The 21,675-nt window shown below is 48.8% G+C and overlaps 1 protein-coding gene across 1 annotated transcript in view; it reads right to left on the reverse strand.

The window, feature by feature from the left end:
• The window catches only part of LOC148037280 (putative LRR receptor-like serine/threonine-protein kinase At1g56140), a 235,734-nt gene that overhangs the window by 70,465 nt on the left and 143,594 nt on the right, over positions 1-21,675 (reverse strand). The window contains exons 14-15 of the mRNA XM_087676196.1: positions 11,932-11,997; positions 11,758-11,802 (exon numbers count right to left, since the gene is read on the reverse strand). Coding sequence (XP_087532322.1) covers positions 11,758-11,802; positions 11,932-11,997 — 111 coding nt within the window. The remainder of the gene's footprint in view (positions 1-11,757; positions 11,803-11,931; positions 11,998-21,675) is intronic.

Here is a 21,675-nt window from a genome sequence, read left to right on the forward strand (position 1 = left end):
CACTCCAGCTCATCAAGTGGTCTACCCTCCCAGATCCAAAGGCGCCACTCCCTAAGCTCCTTCCAGAAAACATAGGGGTCCAATCGCCATGTCTTTCCCTGAAGGCCCACCTCCCGAATCCTCCTCCATGAAAGGGCAGCTATCCCCTCATCTTGCTGCCCTCTGTCAAGGGCCAGACACCCCCCCCCCCCCCCCCCTGAACAGTGAAGAAAGTCCCTTGCGGGGCGCCACCCACTACCTGCTACCTGTAGGGGGATACCTGCTGGTGAAAACCTAGCGGCCCATACCTCCCCAGGCTCTATCAACACTCGTATTGGGGAAGCAAGCCACTCCGGAGGTATTGCTGTGTCTATCTCCCTTCGCCTCAACCCACTCCTCTCTGGCAGCCTGAAACTCGCTGCAGCACCTCCTCGTCCGCCATCCTGTATACCTCCCGCCATGTCCTGATGGTACGAGCTGGGCCGGCCTCCCAACCAGTCCACTGGATGTGGGGGTGATCGCCAATCTGTGTCCCTTCCCGATCTTTGACCTGAGGGTTCTAGATCACCGGCTGACGGTTTATCTCCTCCTGGCAGCCTGGGGAGCTCTAGATTAGGGCCTTTCGGAGGCCCTGCCACACGCGGAGTAAGCTGCGTAGGAAACGTGATCTAGGGGGGGTGATTTGGGCTGAAGTGAAGATCCATCTCAAGGACGGCCTCCACTCACCACCAAGCCTTGGTCTACAATCCTGAAGACCCTCTTGCAATAGGACCTTCCAGGTTTGCCCTCCAGGTGTGAGGCCGCGGACAACTAGCTTGCCCAAGAGGGCCTTACTCTAAAACTTTGGGTCTATGATCCCAAGCCCTCCCTCCTCTGACCGATGCCATATGATGGTCGCCCACACCACCTTGGGCCGGGAATCCCTAGAGCCGTCTAACCCGGACCAAAGGAAGTTCCGCACTAGGCGGCGAAGCTGCACTACGCAGGATGAGGAAAAGCACCAACACAAGGTGATGTACCAGGCCGTCGCTAGGAGGACCTGGTTAACCACTAGGGCTCGGCCAGCTAGTGAGAGGCGAGCTGTGCTCCAGTAAGTCAGCTTCCTCCGAATAGAATCGAGGACTAGAAGAAACTGCTGGGCGGGAGTGATGTCGAGTCCCACCTGGAACCCAAGGTACCGGACGGTCTGCCCTCTGCTCACCCATCTAAATCCTAGGTGGACACCCCACTCCGTGCTAGAGTATGGGTCTGTGAGGAAAACCAACCGACTTTCGCCAATTGATTTTCGCTCTCGGTGCGGAACAGAACATCTCAAGAGCCAGCCTCACTCTCTCCAACATCAACTCATTGTCCTCTATGTAGAGTGCTATATCATCTGCATACTCTAAGTCTAGCAACTCAACCTCCTCTCTCATGAGAAGTCGGAGGCCGCGTAATCCGCTCATATAGGACCTGAGGAAGTGAGACATCGCCTCTGCAAAGAGTAGGAACAAGTACGGGGCCCGGGGATAGGAGGTGACCCCAGCATCATCCACCCCTCCAGAGAGTTGTTACACACTACTTCAATGTAGCTGAACCCCGAGCCGCGACCACCCCAGACACTACATCTCCTACTAATAGTATTGCCGAGATACAACATCAGGAGGCATCACAGTTGACAAAGCTACAATGCTACGCAAAGGACGACGCCCTAGAGTACCTACTTGGCAACATAGGCGTGCCGTTATGCACCACATTCACATCACGATTGCTCGTTATAGAGGCAGATTGACGAGGTGGCTCAGTTGGAACTAGTTTGCAAAGTCTTGTTGGATTCCATAGACTGAGGGGGAGATACCCTACACTTTTTTTTTGCAAATAAAATGTGGCTGATTATATTACTTGAAAAGACTGATTACAACGGGATGCTCATGCTCGACAGACTAGCTTGGGAGCTGGTGCAAAGTCATAAATAAATCATGTATACAAGCCTCTCAAGGCGGTTTTGGGGGGATGGGGGCAATAAGCCAGGGGGGGGGGGGGGGGGGTTTGTATCGCCATTTGGGGCTGCCTACCTACATCATGAAGAACAAGTCCTAGCCGCCCCAAGTGCGCATGAAATGAAAATGGAGCTCCCGACCAGCTCGAGACTCGCCCTGCACCTGGTCCCATGTGCCACGAAGGGAGTGGATGATGGAGGTCCAGAGCTCTGCCAAAGTTGCCTGTAGTGAAAGTCTCTCCCCGCCAAAAACCTCCTAACACTGCGCCTTCCAGATGTGCCATCCAGTAAGACTCCCTATGATCTCCCATACCTCAAAGCGGTTTGCTGTGGGCTCCAATACCTAGCGGATGGGTAGAGCCTTCAAACTAACCACTACACAAGACCCATCCTCAATGATGAAGATTGTGTCCTCCATCCTGGCCTCAAACAAAAGGTGTCGGCCTTGGCTAATTGCCCCAGCACAAAGTTCCCCATGAGATACATCCCAAGCTGGGTGCTATACGGTGGAGAATGCGGCATGCTCCTCTCCACACAAGCTGCGCTGCCTCACACGACCAAAGGCAGTGCTTTGGAGTTTCCAGAATGTGCTATGTGTAGCATTTACAATCTCCATCCTTTTGCATCTGGGTTAACCAACTCCCCGCCGCTAGGGCTCCATGTGCCAACAACCATAAGAAGTATGAAACCCTCCTTGGCCTCCAGCTGTCCCATAGGCGGCGCTAGAAAGTCCGTCGAAAAGCATCTGTGATGCTATGCTCCGCCCAATACCTGCTACGCGAAGGTGCCCAGTTCATGTTCTCCTTCATCAGTACGTGTCTGCCAATCATGGATGTGTACCCCAGGAACCTCAGTGGCTTCTTGGCAACCGGAGTGGCCGGCCATTGCCACTCCCCTGGGTCCCACTCCAGCTCATCAAGTGGCCTGCCCTCCCAAATCGAGAGGCGCCACTCCCAGAGCTCCTCCTAGGATACATAAGGGTCCAGACGCCATGACTTCCCCTGAAGGCTAACCACCCGAATCCTCCTCCATGAAAGGACACATAACCCCTCATCCTGCTGCCCTCTATCAAGTACCAGACCCCCCCCTCCTGAACAGTGAAGAAAGTCCCATGTGGGGTGCCAACCACTCTACCTGCCACCTGTAGGGGAATGCATGTTGGTGAAAACCTAGCGGCCCATACCTCACCGGGCTCTACCGCCTCTCGTATCGGGGGGTCAAGCCACTCCTAAGGTATTGCTATGTCAATCTCCCTTCTTCTCAACTCAACTCCTCTCTGGCAACTTGATGCCCGTTGCAACACCTCTTGGTCCACCATCCTGTACACCTCCCGCCATGTCCTGACGGTACAAGCCGGGCCGGTCTCCCAACTAGCCCACTGGATATGGGGGCACTCGCCAATCTGTATCCCATCCCAATCTCTGACCTGGGGGTTCCAGATGGTAGTCTATCTCCTCCTGGCATACTGGGGGGCCTCTGAATTAGGGCCTTACAGAGGCCCTGCCACACACGAAGTACGTTGTGTAGGAAGGAGGATCTGGGGGCGTGATCTTGGCTGTCGTGAAGATCCATCTCAAAGACGGCCTCCAATCACTGGCAAGCCTCGGTCTACACTCATGGTGACCCTCTTGCAATACAACCTTCCATGTCTGCCCTCCTGGTATGAGACCGTGGACTACTAGCTTGCCCAAAGGGCTAGACTCTGATACTCTGGGTCTATGATCCCAAGCCCTCACTCTAACCAATGCCGGATGATGGTCAACCACGCCACCTTGGCCTAGGAGTCTGGGGAACCATCTGACCTGGCCCAGAGAAAATTCCGCACTAGGCAGTGAAACTGAACTACACAGGATGAAGAGAAGCACCAACACGAGGCGATGTACCAAGCCGTCGCTAGGAGGACCTAGTTAACCACCAGGGCTCGGCCTGCTAGGGAATGGCAAGTTGTACTCCAATAGGTCAACTTCCTCCAAATAGAGTCGAGGACTGGAAGAAACTGCTTGGTAGGAGTGATGTCGAGTCCCACCTGGAATCCTAGGTAACGGACGGTTTGCCCTCTGCACACCCATCTAAATCTCAAGTGGATGCCCCACTCCATGTTGAAGTCCTAGTCCGTCAGGAAACCACAACTGACTTTCACTAGTTGATTTTCACTCCCGCTGCAGTGCAAAACTTCTCGAGAGCTAGTCTCACTCTCTCCAGCATTAGCTCATCATCCTCTATGTAGAGTGTTGTATCATCTGCATACTCCGAGTCTAACAGCCCTGTCTCCTCTCTCACTTGAAGTCAGAGGCCATGTAACCCGCTTGCACGTGACTTGAGGAAGTGTGACATCGCCTCTACAAAGAGTAGGAACAGATACAAGGCCAGAGGGCAGCCCTATTGGACCGATCTCTCCAGCAAAAACTCCTCCCCTCACCTGCCACCTATGAGAACCCTCCTGGTAGCTGATCTGTAAAGTGTGGAGACCCTGCGGATCCATGCCTAGGGGAAGCCCAACCTTACCATGGTGCCCTCTAAGTCCCAGTCAACCCTGTCATAGGCTTTCTCGAAATCCAAGAGTAGTACCGCCAATCGTTGAACACTGTACTGGGCCCACTCTGTCACCTCAAAGAAGGTGAAGACAATGTCTAGGATGCTCCTATCCTCGACAAAGCATGTCTGTGTGTCATGAATGATGTTTGGAAGCATAGGGCAGAGTCACCTACCAATCATCTTTGCTAGTGCCTTGTAGGCTACTGACAACAGGGTGATCGGTCTCCACTAGGATAGCTCCAACCGGTCTTCCCCTTTGGGGAGGAGACTGATAAGACCTCCCGATAGACTCCTTGGCATCCATCCTAAGTAGAAAATTTCCTCAAAGGCCAACAATAAGGGGTCCTTCACCACTCCTAGTAGGTAGTAAAGAAGGCCATAGAAAAGTCATCCTCTCTTGGGCATTTCTGCCGGTCCTGTGCATAGAAGGCCTCCTCAAGTTCCTTCTCTGTGAAGGGGTCTAGGAGGGAGTATCCCATCTCCTTTGTAACGAGGGACAGGATGTGATCCTAGACCTGTTGTCTACATTGCTATCCTCTGGCTGGGGCTGTCTCCTATAGGAAAAGGCGTATGTAGTAGTCAGTGGCAATCTCCATCACCTCGTCTGGGCTAGAATCCTCCCATGCTGATTCCGAAGGTTGCGTATTTGCTCTCTTGAGGTGTGGGGTTGATGCACTTGGAAAAACTCTTCGCACATCATATCCCCCTTCCTCGCCCAAAAGGCTGATGAGGTGCATAATGAAAACTCTGAGCACCTATCCTCTAGGGCAGCGAGGGCTGCTCATGCGCACACCTCCTGTGCGAGGAGGGTGGGATCCCCTGGTGCCTCCTATAGTAGTCTTTGCGTGGCTGCTAGGTCCCGCCAGACTGCTCTCTCCTCCTCCCAGCTTTGCTGCCTGGCCTGTAGGGATACCTCTTGGCAGATACTGCTCAACTCGGCTAGGACCTCTGCAACCTCCTTTGGGATCCGGTCCCTCCTGCTCCATTCCCTAGTCCAAATCTGCTCAACGTGTCTCTTCACCTCCTCCCTTCTGTAGATCGAATTTGGGATCTGACAGGATCTTGTGTCTAGGGTAGAGGCTGGGGCATCAAGTGTTAGGAGAACCAGACAGTGATTAGACAAAGTGGTGCCAGCCAATTGTCCTACCTGGCCCCCACGAGAGCATCCCCACTATTCCACATAAAACCTACCCTGGTGCTCTAGCAAAACATTGCCTAGCCGCTTGTATCCCCAGGAGAAGTCCAACGACCTCTCCTTCCTATGGAAAGCTGAGTCTCTCCAAACATCGCGTGCTCCTGCTGCCAATAGGAAGACCTCCCATGCCTCCTGCTCCTCCCTAGCCATGCCTTGGTAATTTCTACCCTTGCCTTGCTGGTCCTCCAAAGCCTCTAGGTTGTTGAAGTTTCCTCAAACAATCCAGGAGTCCACCGTTGGGAGTCCTCTTGTGATCTCCGCCCAGAACCTGCTCCGTAGCCTAACCTAAATAGGGGCATAGACATTGAGGACTCCAAGGCAGGAGTCCCCAATATCCAATTTGATCCATAGAACCCTCCTTGCCTCAATCGTCCTGTGGTCCCATACACATGCTGTGAGGCTTTGGCCAATAGAGCTACATACGCCTCTAGTCCTGCCGTGGGCATCGATGGCGTGCTCCTAGCAGGTTTGTGAACTAGATGGGAGTACCTTCCCTACCCGCTGGGCCTGGGCAGGCGTGAGCTTGTGCTCCTGCAAAAGTAAGATGTCGATCTGTCTAGCAAGGGTAGACTGCAGCTCGTGTCGAACAATCAACTTCCTAGAACCATGTGCCCCGCTGTAGTGGGGGTTGTTCACATTCCAAGATGCAAGATGTAAACTCATGGGGAAACTTGTGACTAACCAAATAGGCATCTGTTTGGTGTGGAAGCTGCTGACAAGGAAGAAGAGCTATGAGGAACGCAGATACGATTTGCTACAAGCTTATATGGTGAACTCCATTGCCCCATGGTAGCCCTCGGGAGGACCATGGGGGTGATAGATGCACTTGGTAGTACCACCAAGGCATCTATCAGCCACGTTGAGAGGCGTGACTCTGTACATTGGTAGAAACAGGCCGCTTATGCTGGGGGCCGCACGATCACATCCATCGGAGCTCTCCACTACAGATGGGCTTGAAAGATAATGCTCTGATGTGGGACCTGGGCCCCAGCCCACTAGTTAATGTCCATCATGCAACCACGCCAGTGCTGGGAGAAGAGTGCTAATCCTCCTCCTCCCATCCACTAGGAGATGTGGTCTGCCACCTGGCTCTTCACCTCCTCCTCTATTTGCCATTGTCCAATCTCTTGTGTGAGAGGTCTGATGGAAGAAAGCGTAGTTTGGTCCATCGAAAGCTGCTAGTAGATGGACCTTGCTGCTCCTTGACTTGCGTACCACGAAGATTCCCAGCTCAAGAGGTAGTGGAAATTCTCCGTGCTCCGCAACTCGTAGGTAAGACCACAGACCACTACAAAAAAACTCTTGTGGTAGGAGCAGCCTCTGTCTCGGGAAAGTGTGATGGGCAGCAAGGACAGATGAGCTGGTGGTTGTGTTGGGGGGGAGGGAGGGGGACTAGGCTGCTGGTGAGGGGAAGATGTCGGCGTATGTGGCCCCTCACATCCTGTGAAGCCACTGTATCAGGGAACCATGTAGATGACCCCCTTTATGGAAGCATAGGGTGAGCTAGCTAGTAGCTCACACGTTGTCTACCGAGGTGAGTCGTACCATGAAAATCCCTTGCCCCATGAGAACCGCCTCCACGATCTGCGCTATGCCAATGCGTAGTGTGGAGTGAAGCCAATCCCGAAGCTCGGCCCTGGATGGGGTGTGTCCTACAACTTGACCAAAGATCACTGTTTCTTTTAGCTCCAGCTCTGTGGCATGGATGGCTAAGAGGTGTTCCTCAAAGAGGACGACGCATAGGGTGTTTGATTGGGGGGCACTCACATAGTGCACCGGTGTCTAACTAGATGCTTCCATTGCTTGTCCCTGTTGAGAACCTACCAATCACGCTGCAGTGTTGCCGGAGGAGGGAGTGTTGCTGCAAATGGAGAGAGCAACGGGGGGGGGGGGGATTCTGTTTTCCGGCTGTGGGAAAAGTGCCGGACTCCATTCGTGGCCTGATCTCGTGGGTGGGGGACCTGACGGGCTGAGCCGCAAGAAGCGAGGGATAAAGGGGGCAGCGTGGGGGGGGGGCAGTTGTAGGTGTGGGCCACGCAGGGATTTCCTAGCTGCCAGCAAGGCAGGGGGGGATGAAGCGTGAGGAGAAGCAGTTGACGAGCAGGGGGAGGGGCAGTGTGTCAGGAAGGTGGTGGTGCATAGCATGATGGAGGGAAGAGGAGAAGGCACAATGGCGGACAGGCGGGAGGAGGGAGGCGCAGTGGCGGCCAGGAAAGGGGGGGGGGGGGGGCAATGGCTGCCGGAAGGAGGGGAAAGCATAATGGCGGGCAGGAAGGGGGGGGGGGGAAGGCGCGATGGCGGCCAGGAGGGGGAGATGGCGTGATGGCGGTAGGAGGGATGGGGGAGGCGCGATGGCGGGCAACAGCGCATCGGCAAGGAACATTTTTTTCACCAATAGCCTATACTCTTGATCTTTTTAAACTAGGTTTTTCGAACTTTTTGAGTTTCCATACTTCTCATTCCCTCTCTCTCTCTAACCGTAGACGTGGTCCAAAGATACCTCTATCTGGGGACTACATTCTCTAGACCGAGATTTACCCTGAGAAAAGCAGGAGAAGATAGACTAACCCGAGGCTATGCAGCCCTCGGGTCAATGGAGAACCAATGTGCCCGCATACAGTTCCAGGAACCCCGGACAAAGCTCTGGCTTTTTGACACCTTGGTCACACCAGCCCTCCTATACGGGGCTCCCATATGGGGGTCCAATCTCTACCACACGCGGAGGGCCCCATAGGACCAGCCAACACTGCCTAACGAGGAGGCCACCTATGAGGGATGGGAGTAGATGGAGAGACCCTTAATACTTATGATCTCACGGATGATCCGAAGCAAGCCCTCCGTACCACACGAGATCATCCGCGCAGAGCTGGGGGCATCGCCCCTCGTGGCTGAGGCCCTCTTCCAGACCGTGACCTTCCAGACCGTGGCTGAGGCCCTCTTCCAAACTGCCCACACCTGGAGCTCAGCCAAGAGGAGGTGAATCGCATCATCAAAATGGATATCATCCAGACAGACACAGCCAGGACATGGGTGACCCCCACGTTGGAACTAGGAACCAAGAAGGCTTTCTACCGAGAGCACTTCCTACACATCTCCCCAGATGGCTTCATCACCCGCCTAAGCTACATGGACACACACCTGTTTCATGGGGTCAGAAGTGCCATCGGACAGATCCGCACATCCTCACACCAACTACGGGTCGAAATGGGTAGATACGGGGCCAACCCCCTCCCCCCACAAGACCGAATCTATCAGCTCGGCCATCTCGAGCCAGAGACAGAGGAACACTACATCTGTAGATGCCCAGTCTGCTACGAAATTCGGGGACGCTTCCACTGCCTATTCAGCGAAGGATTCGGACCACTCTCCAAGGTGATGGAATTCAAAGACCAGAGATGCCTGGGGCTCTTTCTACTGGAAATACGATGCCACAGAGACCACCTCCTGCGAACAACAGAGCAAAGACAAGGAGCCACCAACCAAGGCACACTCAACGAATTCTACCAAATACCAGCTACCCTCCCCACCACCGAGCCCCCACCAGCCCCACCGGCCTCGCGACCCCGGGGGACCACCTTAGAAATAGCCACAGCGAGAGGCAAAGCCCAGCGCCCACGCCCCACCGGCCCCCGTCCCCGCAGAAGACACATGTTGAAGATACAAGGGATACTACGCCGCCATCGGAGGGCCCTGCCCCGCCGCTTTAGTCTCTCCATGTTAGACCGACCCATGCGGGACATCCTAGGATGAACACTCCAGGAGCAGTTCCACACCACAATGGGAGTACCTCTAGACTGTATCCAGTCTAGATATCATTTTGTACCCACTCAATTTAGTTCAACATAGCATAAACGTTAGCTTCACTAGGACTTTTGAAATCTCTCAGACATTTTGTATGCAACGTTCTGGTCTCATAGGCCAACTTGGCCTGTTGTAGACGTTAATATAACTTTCTTCTTTCTCTCTCTCTCTCATATCTTCTGTAGGTGTCCCTTTGGATAGAGCAGTGGCACTCAGCCAATCTAGGTGCCCACATCCACCCGAATGACGGCCAAACATCCACACCACAGACAAATTAGAGCCATCATTGGGTGCCACAGGAGACAGATGCCGAGATGCCTCAGCCATGCAGAGATATATCTCCTTACAGGACAGACATCTCATTGATGGAGAGTTTCCTTTTTCTACTTTTACTTTTAGATCATCTACATGTTTTTTTTTATAGGACACTATTTCACTTTTCAGTCTCATAGGCATGTTTTTCATCTTTTCTCATTCCAGATGAGAAACACACCATCATTGTATGTATTTCTTTGGTCTCATAGGCCATAGTGGCCTTTTAGAGACGTTAATATACTCTTTCTTTCTTTCTTTCTTTCTCTCCTTTTGTAATAGGTAATTGTATTAATTACGAAAAAAGTACAAGATTACAAGATGTAGCATGGCTCTAGGCCATCATGTAGGGAAAGATACAAAGTCATGGCAATTGAATAGAAAAGATTGTCGTATGCCAATGTACCAAATCCTCCCGAGGAAGAAGATCAGCATATTAAATAAGTTCTGACTGCCAATGGAAGAGACCCTTGATTCTGGCAATATGTCCTCGAACACCTGCAGCTGAGTCAAAGACGAAAGCATTCCACATAACCCAATTATGCCAACAACCCCAAAATCTGAGAAAATGAAACATAAGCTTCATATGTTGCTGGTGCAAGGTAGGGTATTTTGGCCGAATCAAAGGGGTTGTTGGCATCATCCTCAAAGGAGGCCTGTCTATGTGGTGTCTTCCAACAATTGATTGGAAGATGGCCCATCACCTTCTGTGCAAAAAATGTCCTAGAAAATGAAGAATTAGGAACAAGGACCCTACCTGACCAATAACTGGAGCTCTGCAAAACCATGCCAATGAAGAATTAAGAACAGCATTCCTCTGAATGCATGGCTGGATGTAGTACCAATCTCAAAAAGAAAAGTATGAAATACTCATAAAAGGTTAGCAAGAGGAATCAGAATCATGATGGCAGTGCCATCTCCCAGTGAGGAGTAATCTGTTTGATGCATCTATCAAAGAATGCCATGGAAGTCTCAACAATCTAGTGGTGTCATCATGTACGTGGCTAGCAAATTAGAACTCAAAGCTTCCCAAAGATATTACAGGTGCTTGTAACAGTGGCTAGTGTGCATGTAACAAGTGCTTGAATGGACTCCATCAATGTAAGGAGACAGATCAACAGGACTGGGGATGATGCCTAAAGAGCTGACACTTTGTCCCTCATGGGAGCTCTGTGTTAGCAACAGAAGAAATAACAAAGATAGGGATGGGGCTGACAAGAAGAGTTGGAGAATGGCTGCAAGAGGGGATGAGGAAGCTGGCATAGTGAGGGAGGAGGAAGTCAAGAGGTTGCTCATGCTGGAGGCGGGAGGAGGCTGCAATAAGCAAGAAGGATGAGCCTACAGATCTTAGGGAGGCAACACAAACAGAAGTACCTGAAGGCAGCTTGAAGCTGAGGTTGAGGAAAGCTGGGAGAAGGCTGGACAGGACACAGGATGAAGAGGTGGCAGAGAGGATGGAGGCAATAGGAAGCACACGGTACTAGGGGAGTGGTGAATGCAGATAAGTTGCATGAAAGGCAACTCTTAACTCAGCACTCATCATATTTCAGCAACTCATCAGAACACTTTTCTTCGAAACCAAGTTTTCTTGAAAATATACCTAAACCAGCCTGCTGTAAGCAGAAAATTTTTGCAGACTTACAGGAATACAGCTTTGCATCTCTATCAACTTTTGATTTGAAAGTATTATTATTGTGCCAATGATACTGAATCTCTAATGCTTTAACCTTATAAGGACAAGTATGAAAACTGAACCAGTTCTAAATAAATGAAATGAGCATATTTCTGCAAGTGCAGCAAGCTCATAGTCCCATAATTCAATGGCAGTACATTGTATATACATAGAATACTCAGAGACCTCTAGTTCAACGTGATGAGATGTACACATATTGAAATCAAAGCTAAGACAGGCATGGTTCCTGCTTGCATAAGAAAATAAGAGTTTATATAAAAGTACCTCTTCTCTTCATTAGATTGATCAAACGAATTCCACAAAAGATTCCTGCAAGTATGGTTCTGCTTTTACTATGCTTTGTTCTTGAAAACCTCTTGATTTTATGAAAGAGATACATTTTTCAGCAATAAATCACTATTCTTTCTTGGTTATTTGCATACAATTGTAGAAACATACGCTTGCAGTGAGCTTCTATTCACCCATGTTGGAATGGATCCTGATAACTGATTATATGACACATCCCTGCAAGGTAAGATTTTGTTAGTCTAGCTTACCTCTCTCTCTCTCTTTTCTTTTTTCGTGAAGATAATTGAATTAAGTAGCAAATATTTGCATCAGACCATCAGGTTAGCAAATAAAAAACCGACGAAAGTCTACCAAGACTCAACACAGAAAAATCACACAGAAAGGACAGCTGGTGTGCAGCGAACAATATCCAGCCAGGGAGCAGCAATGTCAAGAAGAACCAAATCAACTGACACCATAGAGGAGATCTACCATAACCCAACCACAAACACTGGCCACATGACCATGGATGCCTGATACTAAATAAAAAATAAAGGCATTCTGAGTACGCCAAATATGCCACAGGGCTGTCCATCTAAGGAAATGGAAGAGGAATGAATAATCTGAATGCAAAGAAGACATAGAGGACATCTTTCCCATAATCCACGAACGAGCTGATATCCGATACTGAGCCACCAAGGACCACACATGGGAAACAAATCTCCAAATTCGTCGAGCAACAGGGCAAGAGACAAAGAGATGAAGCAATGTCTCATCACATGTAGTGCAGAATACACAACGACCCCAGCAGAGATCTTGCGGGCACGTAGCACATCCCCAGTTAGAAGACCCCCAATAAGCAGCCTCCACATGAACACTTTACCTTGATATGGAACCTTAGACTTCTAGAGCTGGATGAATCTTTCCTGCCACTTCTTTTTTCTATCCTGAATACGCCATAATTTATTAACCTCTCTAGTGACCCATCTCTTGGCCTCCACGGCTAACCTTTTCTTGAAATCATCAGGAAGCACAAACATCCAATCACGCCATGGAGACAATGGTTGTAACGCAGGAAAAGGAGAGAACCTCAGAAGCCTGTCTTGTATGGGCGACCAAATGTCGTGATATCCTTGAGGCACCCAAAAGTGTTGATGAATAGGCTGGAAAGAATAAAGACAAGGCTGCCTAGGAATGACACCATCAAGAACTGTCTGCAACCCCAAACGAGCCATTCGATTAAAATTGTCCCATTGCAAATCTTTATCAGGCCAATCCAACAACTTGGAGGTATCCCGTACTTCTCCTTGTAGCGAATACCTACCTTTCTCTCTCTTTTTTTTTTTCGTAAAAGGTAATTGTATTAATTACGGAAAAAAGTACAAGATAACTTGATTACAAGATACATGACGCCAATCCAGGCCATCATGTGAAGAGGGGCTAAGTGCTACAAGTTACAAAGTTATGGCAAGGGGGCAGATGAAATTGCCATAAGCCAGGGACGGAAGTCTTCCCTAGAGAGCAAATCAGAATGCCGGAGAAGATCCAACTGCCAATACAAAAGGCCCTTAAGCCTCGCAATATGTCGCTGAACATTATAGGCGGAGTCAAAAAGAAAAGCATTCCTAATGGTCTAGTTATGCCAACAGCCCCAATATCGAAGAAAATGATACTTGAGTTTCATATGTGGCTGTGCAGGAGTGGGGTATTTGGGCTGTCCGAAAACCCAATCAAAGGGGCGCAGGGTGAATCCAACCGCTCCTTGCCAAATAGCCGACAAAAAGAACCAGACTTTTTTTGCGACAGGGCAAGAAATAAATCTGTGGCGGGCTGATTCCACCGCAGTGGTGCAAAAGAAACAGTTGCCATTGGAGATTCGTCGCTTGGAAAGAGCCGACGCAAGCGGAAGACCACCAATCATCACTCTCCAAAGAAATACTTTACATTTGAAGGGGGTCTTGTTCAACCAGCCCTCCATCACAGTTGCCCTCCACCAGGACCGGGATTTTCGTAAGCCCCATAAAGCATTGGCTTTGGTAACTAACCATTGTTGATCTTTGATCAGAATATGATAAACTTGATTAGCAGAAGCTTTGCTTAAAGACAGCCGGCCTTGTAGGTCCCAATCCTGCCAGGGATGATCTGAAGCAAGGGCAGGAAAGGGTTGTCTGCTCTGGAGCATCCGCAAAAGCTGTTCCCATAAAGGCCTATATCCCCGCGGAATCCTGTAAAGCCTCCTGGCTGTACGAAAAGATATAAGCACATTACGACTAGCAAGGGTGGCATCCGCGACCGAAGACAAGCCCAAACGAGCCATCCGGTTGAATTGTGGTCTAAGCTCATTTTTGCCTTCCCATGCAAGTAAACGCGAGACCGCCAATAATTCCAATTGAAAAGAATTCGTAGCCAAGCGATCCTCCGCTGGATGCCACTGAGCCTTTAGAAGGACCCGTTTCCAGGAACATACCAAATGATTGAGCAGCGACGAAGAAGAACTGGAGAACCTCGACTCAACATTAAGAACATGCCACCAAGAAGTCCGGATTTGGGTATTGCCATGTTGAAGCCCATGGCTCTCAAGGAAATAACGGGCTATATCGACCCATGGGTGATTATCCGAGCACATGGTGTGGAAGAGAGACCAACGGAGAGCCTGCATGTGAGTTTGGGCATCTAAAATAGCTCCGCCACCCATGCGTTTAGGGGTGCAAGCATGCGACCAAGAAATCCAGGAAATACCTGCATGCAATGAGTCCTTCTTCCATAGCATGAAGCGAATAGACTGAGTGAGAGCATTGAGAGTCGTAGTAGTCCAAGGCAACAATGGCAAAAAATATGTCAGCATTGGCAACATAATTGTCTGGGCCACTTTGAGACGAATATGGAAGGGCCAGGCTTGAGATTTCCAAAACATAAACTTAGCCATCATTTTCTGAGAAATCCACTGCAGAAGCTGCTTTGGTGGGACGTCGACACCCAAAGGGTACCCAAGGTGCCTGACAATGGAGCCACGAGGAACAACCAGACCCTGCCAGTCCAACGACTGCAAATCCGACTCCGTGCAGCTGAGAATGGCTGATTTGAGTGCATTGATGCGAAGGCCGGAGGCTTGACCAAAGGTGCCCCAAACATCCAATGCGCGCTTGAGGTTGTCCTTGTCCGCCCGCAAAATCATAAAAGTATCATCCGCCAGGGATTGGCTAATGAAGGGCTGTCCTGAAGGAAGCGACAGACCGGCCAACTGAGAAGAGGCTACCATATGGGATAACATGGAAAGAACTGGATGTGTAGCGAGGGCAAAGAATATCGGGCTCAAAGGGCATCCTTGTCTGACAGAGCGGGCAAGTAGAAACGGCTCAGTAGCACCTCCGTTCAGCATGACTCGCGAAGACGCCGCAGCGCTAATGGTGTAGATTAGACGAGACATCCGGGGACCAAAGCCCATAGCCGACATAAGTTCAGCGACGAAAGACCAATCCAGATAGTCAAAAGCCTTTTCCAGGTCCAGTTGAATCAGTACTACCTCTTGGTTAGAATGCCTTGCATAATCAATAGCTAGTTGAGCGTTCAATACATTGTGCAGAATATTTCGGCCCTTAATGAAACCATACTGTAGAGGATGCACAATGGCCGGGAGATGCTTATGAAGCCGATTCGCCATTATTTTGGAAAAGATTTTGTACATTGAACCCATCAAGGAAATGGGGCGCCACTGTGTCAACCTAGATGGCGAAGGAACTTTTGGAAGCAGTTTAATAAGGCCTTCTTTCCATGAGGAAGGCATGATCCCGGTTTGCCACACCTGCTGAAACAAGGCCTGCAATGGTTTCGCCAGTTGGGTAGCAAAAGCTTCAAAGAACTCATTGGTGAGACCATCCCAACCCGGGCTTTTATCCTTGGGCAAATGTAACAAGACGTCCATAACCTCTGCCTCACAAATATCGGACTCCATAATAGCTTGCATGTCCTGCGGTAGCTGATTGCGGACCAGGTCATAAAAATCCGAACGGGCCTGAGTGATTTGATCTGAAGGTGGAGAAGTGGTGCCGAGAAGGTCACGGAAATAATTCCTGCACATATGCACAATAGTCTGCGGATCCATGATAAGGTGACCTTCTGCATCCTCGAGTCTGGTCATATTCTCCCGAGCAGGAGAGGCGTGAAGAGCTTGAAAGAACTTATACCTCTCTCTCTCTCTCTCTCTCTCTCTCTCTAGAAGAGGGAAAATATGCCACGTGTTCTAGAGGTACAGAAAGTAGGTAAATGGGCTGTCTACAGAGATGGAAGAGTCATCATCACAGAGAAAAGGACAGCATGATGGTGCACGGCCTATGAGAACCTGAAGTTCACACTGTGGAATCGCAATGGCTCCCTTAAGACAGATGCAGGTTATTTTGAGGATACTTTCAAAGGGATAGACATTGCTATGTATACTGAGACACATCAATGTAAAGACAGCCATCTACCTGATGTATATGGATATAGATGGGAAAGTGTATATCGCCCTCAGCCTAGGCGGCCTGGAGGGACGAGGGGATCAGGAGGTGTGGCAATTCTATTTAGAGAAGAGCTCAGAGATACAATCCAAGTGGTACATAGAGATGTAGAGGCAAGATACATGTGGATCAGGTTACGTACAAGTAGAACTCGAGACATGTATATTGCCATATGCTACTTTTCCCTTGCATACTCTAAGTTTTCCCCTAAAGAGGCATCCCCGTATACACCACTATATGAGGACATAATGAGATTTATGAGAATTGGGGATGTTCTACTAGCAAGAGACTTTAATGCACGCACAGGAAGCAACCAATCTGCTTTCTTTGACACTAGTGATGAGATGTTCAGAGATATCGCATTAGATGAAGTGGGATTAGTTAGATCAGCCCAAGATAGAGAGATAACAGAATATGGAACACACCTACTGGCATTGGGAAGTGCACATGTTTTGGCCATCCTTAACGGGCTGCCACAGTGGCCAAGATCTAATGGTTTCACATGTTGGAATAACAAGAAAGGGCCAAGCACAGTGGACTATTTGATTGGATCACCCAACTTGCTACTTGACATAAAAAGCTCTGAAATCCCAGACATACCAATTGGATTAGCAGCAGACCATGCAATTCTAGCTTTCACAATGCAATATGGGCATATACACGAAGCACAGCCACACATACCAAAATTACCACGCTATGATTTTGTGGTAGCGACCTCACACATATACAGCACTACTGTGCGAGATGCATTGAGGGAGCTAGACACACAGGCCTCTCTGGATGAGTTTACAGGACAGTTGGCCGAGATAATACACACTTCAGCAGCCTACGCCTTCCCACACACTACACCGTTAGATAAACCTCCACGAGGTAATGCCCCACAGAATGGCTGGTATGATGATGAATGCAGAGAGACACGAGCATGTTTTCAGCACGAGAGGTGGCACTTGGCATATGTACACATAAGCATGCTCGAACACTCTTCAGACGATTGGTACGCAAAAAGAAGCGGAAATACTTGAGCAGACTAGAAACAGAAATGTATTCCATGTTCTTTTGGGACAGGACAGCAAGAGAGCATGGTAAAAGATGCATGAGAACCAGCCACCCTTACAGATTACTAGACCGGATGATTGGCATGGATATGCTTGCACACTCTATGATGTTCCTGGCCAAGAGCCTATGCCACTCCCCTCAACCTCAAGACCAGCAAATTGCAGATTTTTCACAGAAAAAAAAGTGAGGAATGCCATATGGAAACTGAAAAATGGAAAAGCCCAAGATCATGATGGTTTAGTAGCTGAACACTTCGCGCATGCTTGTGATATCTTGGCACCAACGCTGGATCACATCTTTAATAGGGCAGTTTGTGAGGGATTTCCAACCTGTTGGTTAGACCATATTATTGTGCTGCTCTTTAAGGGTGGAGACCCCGCGCTACCTAGTAACTATCGAACTATCATGATTTGACACATGCTGGCCAAAATATATGGCTCTATCGTGGAACAAGCATTGAGTGAATGGGCCGAGATGCATGACTTGAGATCAAAAGGCCAGGCTAGCTTTAGGAGGGGATATACAACTCTAGACCATATCTTTACATTGAGGGCAATCATCAAAGAAGGCAAGGCATTCAAGAAAAAGATCTACTACTGTTTTGTGGACTTTCGCAAGGCCTTTGACACTGCCACGTGCTAGACTCATGAGAAGAATGCAAAACATTGATGTGCCTGTAGAGATACAGTGGAGTATCTATGCCTTGTATGAGACAGTGACGGGCAGAGTACGAACACCTGAGGGCATCTTAGATACAGTCAATGGCACCATTGGGGTGAAACAAGGCTGTCCACTTTCACCGACACTATTTGGGTTGTACATAGATGAAATTTCAGAATATGTGGACAGAACTGGTGGAGCCGGAGCCAGCCTAGCTGGAGTGCTGATACCATTACTACTTTATGCCGACGATATTGTACTTATATCTGACTCACCTGAGGGACTAAATAGACACTTGGATGCATTATCAGCTTTTTGCAGAGATAGAGATCTTAAGGTGAACCTTGGGAAAACTAAAGTTATGGTATTTAACACTTCAGTTGCTTGGGTGACAAGAGCTGAGCACCAATTTACTTTTGATGGAGAGCCAGTGAAGATGGTTAGGCAGTATGTCTATTTGGGGGTCACATTGAAGGGACCACAGTTCTCTTGGAGAGAGACATTAGAGGCTCGTTTGGCAAAAGCATATGCAGCCTTAGGTGCATTGGAGAGGCAATGTGCTCACATACAATTTCATGAGCCGTGCACCAAATTGTGGCTTTTTGACACCTTGGTTACACCCACACTCCTATATGGGGCAGCTATTTGGGGTCCGAGTCTCTTTCACACGAGGAGACAGCCTTTGGGAGACCAGGATGGACCAGAGAAGGAATACTATGACGGGTGGGAGCATATGGAAAGACCACTGGTCATGATGATCTCACGTATGATACGAGCGAAGAGCTCGACCCCACATGAGATTATCAGAGCTGAGTTGGGAGCATCATCCATGGTGGCTGAGGCCTTGGTCTAGGCAGTGACTTTCATACATAGACTATGGGAGCTCCCCCAAGATAGATACCCACAACTAGCCCTGGCTCCTTCTAGACAACTAGCAGCAGATGGTGACAGACATTGTTGGTATGCTCAGATGAGTACATGGATAAGTCTACATGGGCATACCAACAATGTTTGTCGCCATCTGCTGCTAGTTGTCTAGAAGAGGCCAGGGCTAGCCGTGGGTATCTATCTTGAATATAGCCTGGATTGCCCTACACTTGACCTAAGCCGATCAAAGCTAAACCATGTGATCAGAGTAGACATACTGAAGTTAGACACAGAGAAGACATGGATCTGACCCCCCTCCCTCCATGGCACGAGGATGGCACACTAATAGACCCACTTCCTTCAAGTATCTGAGGATGGTTTCATCACCCAACCCAATTACATGGATACACAGCTGCCTCATGGACTACGCACAGTTATTGGTCAGATCCGCACCTCATCCCACCACCTGAGGATTGAGACAGGCAGATGGGAGGGTATACAGACAGAGGAACGCATATGCCCACTATACGACAGAGAGACAGAGACAGAGGAACACTACATCTGCCGATGCACTGTATATTATGATATACGAGGTAGATACCACTGTCAGTTTCGAGAGGGTTTTGGACCCCTGAGATGGATCATGCAGTTTGAGGATCAAAGGTGCTTGGGATTCTTCCTCTTGGAGCTCCAGAGGCGCAGAGCAACAATTCTACGGAGTAGGAGGCCCCCACAGCTCGGCTCACATAGACAGAGAGCAGTCACTGACTTTTTCATTGATACACGACAGAGTATGGCAGATACCACTACTACTGCCACACAGCCTACAGGAGTACATCATCATTGGACCTCATCTTCTGTAGGTGTCCCTTTGGATAGAGCAGTGGCACTTAGCCGGTCTAGGCACCCACGTCCACCCGGACGAAGGCCTAGACATCCACACCACATATAAATTAAAGCCATCATTGAGCGCCACAGGAGATAGATGACGAGACGCCTCAGCCATGCAGAGATACACCTCCTTAGAGGACAAACATCTCATTGATGGAGAGTTTTCCTTTTTCTACTTTCACTTTTAGATCATTGACATGTTTCCCTTTTATAGGACACTATTTCATTTTTTTCAGTCTTATAGGCATGTTTTTCATCTTTTCTCGTTCTAGATGAGAAACACACCATCATTGTATGTATTGCTTTGGTCTCATAGGCCACATTGGCCTTTTAGAGACGTTAATATACTCTCTCTCTCTCTCTCTCGTGAAGATAATTGAATTAATTAGTAAATATATACATCAGACCATCAGGTCAGCATTCTCTCTAAATCTTTTACTTTTTGTTACATCAGACCATCAAGTCATTAGAGAAATTGACGAAAGACTATCAGGACTTTAACACAGAAAAATTCACACAGCTGGAGTAGAGCGAACAATAGCCAGCCAAGGGGCAGCAATGTCAGGAAGAACCAGGTCAGCTGATATCATAGAAGAAATCTGCCATAACACTAAACCTCAAACACGGGCCACATGACCATGGATGCCTGAAATCGAATGAAAAATAAAGGCATTCCGAGTACGCCAAATATGCCACAAGGTAGTCCATCTAAGGAAATGGAAAAGGCAAGAATAATCAGAATGCAAAGAAGGCACAGAGGGCAGCTTTCCCATAATCCATGAACGGGTTGTTATTCGGAGTTGAGTCGCTGAGAGCCACACGCGAGAGAGAAAACTCCAGATCAGTCGTGCAACCGGACAAGAGGAAAAAAGATAAAGCAATGTTTCATCACATGTAGTGCAAAATACACAACGACCAAGAGAGATCTTTCGAGCATGTAGCACCTCTCCAATTGGAAGACCACCAATCAGCAGTCTCCACAAGAAGACTTTACCTTGATAGGGAACCTTAGACTTCCACCATCCGATGATACATCTGGTTAGCATACCCCTTCTCGAAATCATCCGAGATCACAAACATCCAGTCAGGCCATGGATACAATGGCTATAGCACTGGCAAAGGAGAGAACCTCTGAAGTTTGACCTGTATGGATGACCAGATGTCACAATATCCACGTGGTATCCGAAAGTGCTGACGAATACGCCGAAAAGAATAAAGATTTGACTGCCTAGGAATAACACCATAAAAAACTATCTGCAACCCCAAATGATCCATCCAATTAAACTTGAGTCTCTGCAAATCTTTGTCCGCTGGCCAATCCAACAAGCTGGAGGATGCCAATACTTCTCCTTGCAGAAAATTCACCTCCTTTCGAATATCAGAAGGGGGGGGGGGGGTGCCAAACTGAAAAACATAAGATCTCTTGCTAGGATGCAATCAAATGTGAAAGGAGAAAAGACTGGGAGATCTTAATAGACCTCGAGGAATTAAGCACATGCCACCAGGAAGCATGAATAACCATGTTACCATGAGAGATGCTAGTCTTTTCAATGAAAAATTTAGCAATCTCTGACCAAGGATGACTCTGTACACATAAAGCAAATTAACATCCAACAAAGTTGCACCCCCCATCCATTTAGGCGTAGTCACATGCTGCCACGAAATCTAGACCTGTCCCAAACGATTGCCTTTCTTTTTCCACAACATGAATCTGATAGGCTGAACTAGTTCCAAAAGGGACTTCTTAGTCGAAGGAAGCAGTGGGGCAGGAAGAATGATATCATACCGATCATAATATATTGAGCACCTTTCAGTCTGACATGAAAAGGCCAACCTTGAGATTTCCAGTACATGAACTTGTCATGAATTCGGGAGGCCATCCAATCCAGTAAGGCCCGCGGTGCTACCTCCACACTGATAGGATATCCCAAGTTTTTGGTTATAT

This window comes from Lygodium microphyllum, chromosome 4, assembly GCF_053477565.2.
Source record: "Lygodium microphyllum isolate KBCC chromosome 4, Lygodium_microphyllum_v1.1.10, whole genome shotgun sequence".
Taxonomy (NCBI): Eukaryota; Viridiplantae; Streptophyta; class Polypodiopsida; order Schizaeales; family Lygodiaceae; genus Lygodium; species Lygodium microphyllum.